This window comes from Pipra filicauda, unplaced genomic scaffold (assembly GCF_003945595.2).
Source record: "Pipra filicauda isolate LSUMZ 115617 unplaced genomic scaffold, ASM394559v2 scaffold460_size520110_pilon, whole genome shotgun sequence".
In the NCBI taxonomy this organism is placed as follows: domain Eukaryota; kingdom Metazoa; phylum Chordata; class Aves; order Passeriformes; family Pipridae; genus Pipra; species Pipra filicauda.
Genome location: NW_024104599.1, coordinates 417,009 through 426,743, shown reverse-complemented (window position 1 = coordinate 426,743; position 9,735 = coordinate 417,009). Strand labels below are relative to the sequence as shown.

Genomic DNA, 9,735 nt, shown 5'->3' with positions numbered 1-9,735 from the left:
TTGTTCTTAAGGGCTTCATTTTTTTGGGAATCTATTAACCTACACTTTTCCCCTACTTGTCTTGTGTCTTCCCATGTGGTTGGAGGGCAGAGGAGCTTGTGAGAGGAACCTGCAGAGCTCAGAAAAGGATCAGGGCAAGCTCTGCTGTGCAGCCTTAGAGGAGAGATGAAAAGTTGATGTCAGGGAGCTGGTGAAATCCTTCCTCTCAAACAATCTGTCCTCAGACTTTAAAGCCTTTAGAAAAATGATGACTGGGCTTTTGCAGGGCACAAAGTGACAGTTGAACAATTGTTTGGCTTCCCAGAGGAGCAAAGCCTGTTCCTGTATAACCTGTAGCTCTGTGGGGTTCCCACCTTGCAGCTCTGGGTTCTGTCCCTGGAGAGGGACACCGGCAAGGCTGATGCTGCCAGCACCTGTCTGCCCTTACAGAGAGAGTGTTGTTGGTTCTTAAAAGCAGGAGCACCCACCATCAGCCTCGTGTGGGAGCCCTGTGGGTGCCCTGTTTGCCACCTGCACCGATGCTGAGGCCAAAAAGGCTCCTGGCAGTGCTGAGAGTGGGACAGGGCAGCCCCCAGCCCCTCCACGTGTGCCAGACCCCATGGGTGCCCCTGAACTCTCGCTATGAGACAACTGGAACTGCTGCTGCTCCAGCTTTTGTGTAAAGCCAGAGCACAGATGAAAGGGTGTCAGGCTTAGATTTCACTTGCTGAGACACCGAAAGTGGAGCCTCACAGGGAGGGGTGAGATGTGCTGGTTCCCCACGCTCAGAAGGTTGCTCAGAGCTGGTGTCCTGCCCTTTGGCTGCACCCCAATGGGCCCAAGGAATGCTGGCCCTGGGAGATGGAGACAAGCCCTTCCCAGAAACCGGGCCCCTGAGCACTGAAGGTGCAGCTGTGGCACTGTGCCCCCCAGTGCAGCTGTGGCACTGTGCCCCCGGCTTTAGTAATCCCGTGCCCTCCTGTACCCGGTATTAGTCAGGCTCTCGCCACCTGAGATGAGAAAGTGGCAGAGCCGGGGTTGTGCTGCTTCCCCCCTCTCCCCTGGGTGATGTAAGTGCCCACCTGGGGCTCACAACCCTGTTTTTGCTGCTCCCTCTGGCCTCTTTCATGCCAAAAGCCCCAATTTCGGTCATGAGCTGCCAAAATCTAGGGTGCAGAGAGGCAGGAGCTGTGTGGGGCTGAGTGGTTGCAGCCAGTTGAAGTTAAATGACAGATGTTAACTGTAACCACAGCAAAATGTGGAAAGTTCTGAAAGCTTTTGCAGTTCAAAAAAACCCAGAGTTTGCTTGTTTTGATTTTGCTCCTTTTGTGCTTAAAGGTCCCTCTTTTATCACCAAAAGACGTGTCCCTTGTCCTCGTGGCACCTTGGGAGGTTGAAGAGTCCTAGAGAAGGTTCTCATCTGCTTTGTGCCAACTGAGAATTTGTGGTTTCATCCCTCAATCCCAGCCCACGAGAGGAGAAGTCTCTCTGTTCAGGAGACACTTCCACCACGGTGCTCAGCTTGGGATCAGCTCGTCTGCCCTCCCCATGGTGGCCAACAGGAGATGATGAAGAAGGTTAATTACTTTCCTGACAGCAAGTACATGCTGTCCAGCACGGGGTGCTTATGGCTTTGAGGACAATTTCCAAAGAGAAAAAAGCAAAAGCAGAAGCAGCAGCTCCCCCAGACAGCAGATGCTCTCATGTTGCTGCCCTTGGTATGTTCCTTATTTTAAGTGAAACTTTCTTGTGTCCTGGGAGCAGCTGATGCTCAGAGACTTCTGGAGTCCTCAGGAGTTTTTTCCCTGTGTGTTCGTGCACAAATTACAGCAATTGAACCAAAGCACTTGTGAAACCACTGGTTTTTCCCCTGACTGACTGGCTGGGAGGCAGAAATGGGATTTTTATGTAGTGTTGGCTGTGTTATGATGTCTGGATTGGTCATGGAGTTCACAGCAGGTTTGTTTCTGGCCTAATGGTGATTCTCTGCTCTTCAAGAGCAGGGAACTGCAGGTCTGATAATTCTCTGTATTTACACCAACTTTGTTTTCCTCTAGGGTTTACTATTTAAACTTTTTTTTTTTTTCCTAACCCAAGAAGTACTTTAACCACATGCAGCCTGCAGCAGACAGAAAGCTCTGTGGCACCTGGTGGAGATGCAGATTTTGGGCTGGTGGGAAGCTCATCCTTGTGTCAGCACAGCCAAGGTCAGGTGAATGACTCAGGCTCCCAGGCATCAGGGCTGCTGATCAGGCAGCGGGTTGTGCTCTCAGGGGGAAGATACCCAGCAAGGAAACCATTTGCTTCTGTGGGATAACAAAACCAGAAAACCACCTCCTTTGATCTAGGCGATGGTTTTGTGCTGTTACTGTAACACCCAGACCGACACTGAGATTGGCAGGAACTACCTCAGCACTAAGTGATGGGGGATAAGGGACACGCAGCTGCCCCATGCAGCAGCTTTTGGGGCTGCAGGGGAAGCAGAAGGTTGAACACAGAAGGGGATTGAAGGGGAGCACTGTCCTATTTTGGTTTGCAAGAGGATGCTGTCCCTGCTCGTGGCGGGGGCAGCTTGGAATTTGGGTGATCTTTGCTGTGATCTATAAGGTCCCTTCCAAACCACTCAGTGACTCTGTGCCTGGGGTCTCATCCTGCAGCTGGTGGGATCCAGCACAGCAGAGGCAGGGCTGAACCCCATCCCAGGGTTCAGCTGCAGCTCAGTTAGGCTCATCTCACCCACTGCTGCTTCAGTCTGTGATGGCATCGTGCTGCTGCATTCAAAGACTGTTTTTTTCTGGTTCCCCCCCCAACCACTGATATTTTTGGCATGTGTGAGTTCATGTTGGGACCCAAAGGGTCTGCCTGCTCCCTACATAGGTGTTGGGTCAGGATGCAGCCTGGAGAGGCACTGGGTGATGCTGGTGCAGGAATTCTGGCTGGAGGGAGGTGCCAGGAGTCACCTGGATGACTTGTGACAGCGCCCTGACTCTCCCAGTTCAGGGAAAAGAATACCCAGAGGGTTTACTTAAGCAGTGCATCCTGGCAGGGATGGGCTGTTGTGGACAGGGCTGGTCCAGCAATGGGAAAATGTTGCTTGAGGACATGGTCAGAAATGATTCATGGGGATTCCTCCTCCATTGGAAGTGTCACTTCTCCAGGGGAGATGCTGCCTTTGGTTTCCCAGATGGCTTCTGCTGGGATTTCCTAAATCTTCTCGGACATGATACATGTGTTTAGTCAGAGATGAGATATGTTTACATGCTTTTGCCCACCAGATCTGTGTCATGACACAAACATCCCCGTGTTTTGGTGACAAATGGCACAGACATCTTTGCATGTGGCTTGCATGGAATCTAGCAGGGAATGTCCCCCTGGCTCGGATCTGTGGCCAGGGCTGGGAGCCCTCTCTGTAGTCCTTCCAGCTCCCCAGCTCTGCTTCAGAGGGGCTCAGCTGCCTCTCCCCACCTCCTCTCCCCCGCTGATCCCCCACGAGCAGGCAGCCATCCCACCCGGAATGCCGACTTGCTCCGTCTCCTCTTTCTTCTGAATCAAACAACTCCTGTAGCATCAGGTCTCTGGAAACCTTTGTTCTCTGTACAGCACGAGGATTCCATCTGCTTCCTTCCTGTGGTTATTTAACCAGAGTGACTGAGCTTTACTGAGAAACTCTCCACAGCTGAGCTGACGTTGCCCTTTCCACGTGCGAGGCAGAGCCCAGGCACCAGTTTCGCTCACGAGGCTCCTTGAGCTCCTGCTTTGAGCTGGTGACAACTCTGAGAGCTGCTTCCTGCCTCCCTGTGGAAGAAAAGTTATACAAAAGCGATGAAAATAGGTGCAGAGGGGCTGGGGGAGCGTGAGGAGCAGACCTGCCTGGAGGGAAGCTTCAAGCAGTGCTCGTAAGCGCAGGTTTTGCTGAGAACACGAATCCCCTGCTGGGGCAAAGTCAGTGATTCCACTGACCCACATCAGGCTGGAGTCTGGGCAGAAACAGACTTAGAAATCGTGGTATTAAGTAAAAAAAATTTGCTTCGAATCCAGTGAAGAAGGAAACTCTACTGTCACAAACACCTGGAGTCTGCTGGACCTGCGAGTAAAGGGCTGAGAGGGGTGAAAATGAAAGAGGCTCGAAAGTGAAACAGGAATGTGACCCGGTGGGTACCTGCCAGCAGCCACCAGAGCTGGGCTGCACTTTGGAGATGGTTATACTGCTTGAATTCTGGGTTTATTAACAACAGAGCTGTGAATTCCCACGTGCATGCCCACTTGGGTTTTGTTCAGGGTGTGCTGAGGGATCCACCTGCATAGATACATAACCTCCAGCCTGGGAAAAACAAGCAGTTCTGTTGTTGATTTATGTTAGTCTGGTTTTTAGCTGGTGTCTACTATCAGATCTAGGATCAAGGTCTCATCCTGACTGAGAACAGACGTGAATTTGAAAACATCCCAGCAGGTAAACAGAGGCAGCAGTGCTCTCTCCTGCAAACCAGGGGTGATTATCAATGACATTTGGGCACATAACCAGTTATTTAACTGTAAATGCTGCTCTAAAAAGGGCAGTGCCTGAAACAGTTGCTAATTAGAGGCTGAAGAGGCTGGAGCGACCCATGGAGTACCTTGGGGCTGGTGTTTCTCTGCTGTAGGAGATCACTGCCAGGTATTTTGTCAGAAATTTGCTTTTAAATGTGAGGACCTCAGGTCTCCTCACCTCCCTGGCCATTAATGCATTCAGCTCCTCCTGGGTGGTCCTTCCCACCTGGATCTGTGCCCGCTGGGCTCTTTCCCAGCACGGTGACACTGGGCACAGGATCTATGCTCTGCTGCTGATTTACAGCCCTGTTAACAGCTTGCAAGAACACAACAGAGGCTTGGCTCATTAGGAGGTCTTTATTAGCAAAAATAAAAGATTTCTTTTCATACAGATAAATAGGCAAGAGTTCACACAGTGACAGAAGCCCCCCCAGGAGTGGAGCTGATGTTGCTCTTGGCTCTCACCACGGCTCCAGGGCTGTCCTTGCTTCTCCTCCAGCGTGGAAGTCGAGGTGTTGGGTGGAAAAAACAAGCGCAGAGTTGGCTCAACGGGAGCTCAGCGTGTCCTGGTAAGAAGCTTAATTGCAGTTTTAGAGTGTTTGGCCCCCACGCTGCCCTTGAGCCCGTGCCCACCCCGCTGCTTTCAGCAGGAGGAGTGGATCCAGGGAGCAGCATTCCAGCCCTAACTCTGGGATAACCGGTTCCCAGGCGGGCAGGCTGCCAGCAGGAATGCCCTTCTGTCACCATCAATGTACACAAAGAATAAATCCACTATAAATAGCCTCTCTTCAGCGGGGACTTACAAAGCAAACAGCAGACTGGCAGTGTTTCGCCGTATTGGGGCCCTTTTACTTCTAAATATTAGAAGTAAATGCCTCTGGGCTGTGGCATTTCCCTCTCCCCCACAGGAGACTGGGCTGAGGAGGAAGGTAAGCCCTAAAATCAGCCACTTTTGGGGGTGCTCTCCCTGCAGCCTCCCCCCTGCAGCACGTGGGGATTAGAAACCAAACCCCAGTATTGTCAGTGCTGGAAGCAGCTTCATGGATTTGAATGCAAATTACACAAGCCACCTTAAAATGGTGGTTAATTAAATATCCTCTAACTTATAAAAGAAAATAGACAATAAAACAGTGAGTAAAACCCAATCAAAGACTGGAAAATAGTAAGATTAACTTCTGAAAGTGCAGAGTGGCCAACCCAGCAGCTCTGGAGGGCAGATATTTGGCAGTATTTAAGCCAAGTTCTATTAGAACCAAACATTTAATTCCTACTACTATTTGTTTTTTTCCTTTAATCTGGACTAATCTATATGTTGAAGTCTAGAGATAGATTAACTGAGCTGTTGCTGTGTTTGTGGGAGTACAGGTCCTCCTCTTCATAAACATAAAAACATCTGATTGGATAAATAAATAGAGAAATAGAACATAAGGAGAGTGTAATTTGCATAAAATTAAATTTTGTTCATCTCAGAGCTGGAATTCCTTCTGATCAGGAGCGGAATTTCACTCGTTATAAACTCTGTTCATTGTCTGCTCTCCAGAAAAATGCTGCTTTGGGTGTTTGGAAGCTATGAATAAAGTAGCACTATGATAAACAGTATTAAAATATGGAACAATAAATAGTATTTTCCAAGCTCATGCTCTTCTTCAAAACATATTGTAAACATTAACACTGAGGTATTAAAAGTAATAAATATTGAATTCTAAAAAAATAACTTTTAAATACAATAGTGAACTGGAAGTTATTGACCCATAACTGAACCCTGAGATAATCTGTGCTCCTGCAGCCTGATTTCTGAACAAATAGCACGATTTGGTGTGGAAAAGGCAGAGCCAGGGGTGTCCTCAGTTCCTTCTCTTCATTGTCAAGTATTTTTCGATGTAGTTGATGAAAATGTCAAACTCTCCCATGGCCTTGTAGATCCCGTTCTGGTTCATCTGCAGGTGAAAGCCGAGCGTGTTTAGTGGGACTGTGACGATATTTGGGATGTACAATCACTGTACAACTTCTCCTCCCTCCTCCTCCTCCTGCTTCTCTGCCCAACTTCCCGGGGGAACCCACCAGCTCCTCCTTCGAGCACCACCCTCTGGATTCCTCTGCCTTAGGTATTTATGCATTAAAGACATTTTTGGGTCCTCCCTCCTAAGCTGAAGCCATCAGTAAGATCTCTGTCTTGCTGGAACAGCAAGTTCCTCCCCCTTGGTGCAGCCATGTGAGCAGGACCTCACCTTGTTGAACGTGTCCTTTATGTGCTTCATGCTTTTGCTCCTCTCCTCGCACGTGAAGAATCTGTGCTGCAGAAGGGATAAAAACAACGGCTTCAGCCCCAGGGGTTTCCTGCCCGGGGTGTGGTTCTGGCTCTCCCGTCCTCCTGCCCCCCCTCAGTGCCGTTCCCCACCTTCCCCTTCCCCCTCTGTGGCCACGGAGCTCTCTGGGGCAGCAATTAGAGCTTTTTAGCGCCGTGCCCTGCTGAAAGTGTGACCCGAGCCTGGACCCCCAGCCCGTTCCCAGCCCTTGCTGCCAGCCCCAGGTGAGGAGCTCTCTGCCCAGGGCAGGATTCATCCCGTCTGACTCCGGAGATGGACTCGTGGCTGCGCCAGGTGGGAGTTTGGGAGGGATCATCGCAGAGCCACGCGGCTCCAGCACCCAGGTAAAGGACAGACCCTCCCCTTGTCTCTTCAGCCAAACTCTTGTGCAGGACTGGCTGCAAGGGGTGCTGCTGGGCATCATCATTGACTAATGCAAGCCTGGTGAGCAGGAACCCCATCCTCGTGTGCCCTGCCAGCTCCTGCCTGCCTGGATCCCTGCTCCTCCACCCTTACACCATCCCACCACCCTGCCCCTGGGGACCCTCTGCCCACCCTCCTGCTGCTCTGGGACTGTCCCCGTGACGCTGAGCCCCACTCACACAGCGCCTCATCATCGTCCTCAGGCTCAGCAGCAGGTTGCCCAGGTCGCCCACGCTCTGCTGGTGGTGCGTGCTGGTCCTCATGGCGCTGGGCAGCACCTCCTCCATGTAGAACCCCATCATCTCCGACACCGACTGGCAGCCCAAGCTCCCCTGGGGCGAGAGGAGGGAAGCAGGTTGGGGGGGGGATGGCCAGCGGCGCCGACGGGTGAGGGTGTTATTTTAAATCAAAGTCGCCCTGGCGGTCGGAGCGCTCGCAGCGCGGGGGAGCCGCGGCAGCCCCGCCGCGGGCACACGTGGCACTGCGGGGCTGCCGAGCTGTCCTGGAGCGACTTTAGGAAGTGCCCCAATTTCCAGGCTGCTTCCTCTCTTATGAAACACCCGCCGAAGGATGGAGGAGGAGAAGGGACTCAGACGGGAGAGCTGTGATTCTTACCTTGAGTTCATCCAGCAGGTCGGAGCTGAGCAGCTGGATGCTGAGGTCGTCATCTTTTGATTGCTGTGGGAGGATGCAATGGAAATGTGAGCCTTTTTAGGCAGGTAATCAACACTCTTTTCACTCTGTCTAATCAACTGATCCTTTTCTTGTTTGCATTTGTGCTCTCCCTGCAGCACACGTGTGTGCAGAGCACAGTGACAACAGGAACAGGAGTCACCAGTTATTTGGTCCATAATCTTGCAGCACAAGGACTGCTGGTTCAGGGCAGGAAGACAGTGAAATCACAATCTTTAGTGATATTGATTTTGTCAATGTGAAACTCCTCTCTCTGCCACCAGTGCCACGCACTCACTTCGGCTGCTCGGGGTGTTGTCTGAGAGTGCTGCTGGAGACTGCAACGCTCTCCAGGGAGGTGTCAAAGCAATGGCAGCCCCTGGAAGCCACTCCAGCCTGTCTGCCAGGTCAAGAGGGTTTAATCCCCCAGGTTTTGTTACCTCTGTAAGTCTCCAGTTGATGGGGAAAAAGGGAGTTCTTGTGGTGCCTCTGTTGCACCAGGAGCTCTGAAAGACCAAAGAGCTGCAGTGGGGTGGGCTTGCACCACACAAAGAATGACCCCATGGCACCAAGGGATTCAAAAGCTGTCCTGAGAGGTTAAAAATACTCCTTCCAAATGTTATCTGGGAGATTTACAGCAAGATTTAGATCTGCAGTCTTGGCTGCACTCAGTTGCTAATAAATACAAGCCATGACATTAGTTTGAGATTTCATCTGGAGAATTACCTTGTTTTATTGCTAAAACACACTGACATCAACCAAAACAGTAACAAAGATGTGACCAACCATCTCTGTCAGTACCGATGCCATGACAGATGCTCTGAGTGCATCTTGTGCTGTTTTCTCAGCAGAGCAGTGACCTTGCACAGACACCAAAGCAGGTGTCCAGTTACTGTGGAGTTTCTCCAGCCATAAGTGCACACTTTTGTGGTCCTTTCAAAGCAAAAGCCTGCAGCAAAAGATTTCCCTTTTCACCCAGCATCGGGGCGAGGCTGGACCTCACTGCCCTGAAGGAAGGACAATTTCCTTCCTGTGTAATCCAGTGATTAATTTGGTGGGATTTAATTTAGCGGGAAGTCTGGCTGCTGAGGTTCACAAAGCTTCGTTATGAAATCTCGAGTTCACTGTAACTAAAACTAGGAAGAAAACCCTCGTGTGCTGTCTCTCAGCGAGCAATGAAACCGAACTTCTCTTGCTCACCCGTAACGTAACTGCACTCAATCATTTCTGCAGAGAGGAAGCTCTTCCCCTCCAAATCACTGAACTTTGCAAAAACAGAGAGGCGAAGAAACGAGCGGGGTGATACTTACAAAATAGTCCTTGATTTCCTCAAACTTGACTCTCAGCTCTCTGAGCTTTGCAGGCAGGAGCTGGGGGAAGTGCAGGCAGGAGGGCTGGCAGCGGGCGCCGGCAGTCAGGAGCAGCAGGAGCAGGATGGGCATGGCTTTGCAGCTGGAGCAGGTTCTCATGCTGTGGGAAAGGGGCTGCTTCCCTCTTGGTCCAGCTCTCGGGTGGATTTCACAGGAGGGTATAAAGCCAGATCTGCAGCTTTCACCTTGATGGAGCCCCTCATTTATACTCTCAAAAAATGGCTCCATTTCCTCTCCCCCGTTTCCTGACGAGCAATATTGGGGTTTTAAGTCATTCATTAAACCCAAATGTCACTTGGGTTTCCCGTCAACTTGGGTTTCCTGTTCTCTTGACCTCCCTCCTCTCCTCACACCCCATCAATTCTTTTGTGCTTAGACTCTGCAATTTTTTTTTTTTCATTACTTGTTTCTTGTAAATTTAAATGTAGCTGAAGAGGAAAGTTGCAGACACATGAAGA

At 50.7% G+C, this 9,735-nt stretch overlaps 1 protein-coding gene across 1 annotated transcript; it reads right to left on the bottom strand.

Moving 5' to 3' along the window:
- Nucleotides 1-6,350: 6,350 nt before the first annotated feature.
- Nucleotides 6,351-9,376, bottom strand: IL10 (interleukin 10). The gene is made up of 5 exons (XM_027717775.2): nucleotides 9,218-9,376; nucleotides 7,851-7,913; nucleotides 7,415-7,567; nucleotides 6,735-6,800; nucleotides 6,351-6,443 (listed from the first exon to the last, which is right to left on the bottom strand). Exons 1-5 carry the CDS (start codon nucleotides 9,374-9,376, stop codon nucleotides 6,351-6,353), a joined length of 534 nt encoding a protein of 177 aa, XP_027573576.1.
- Between the last annotated feature and the right edge of the window lie 359 nt (nucleotides 9,377-9,735).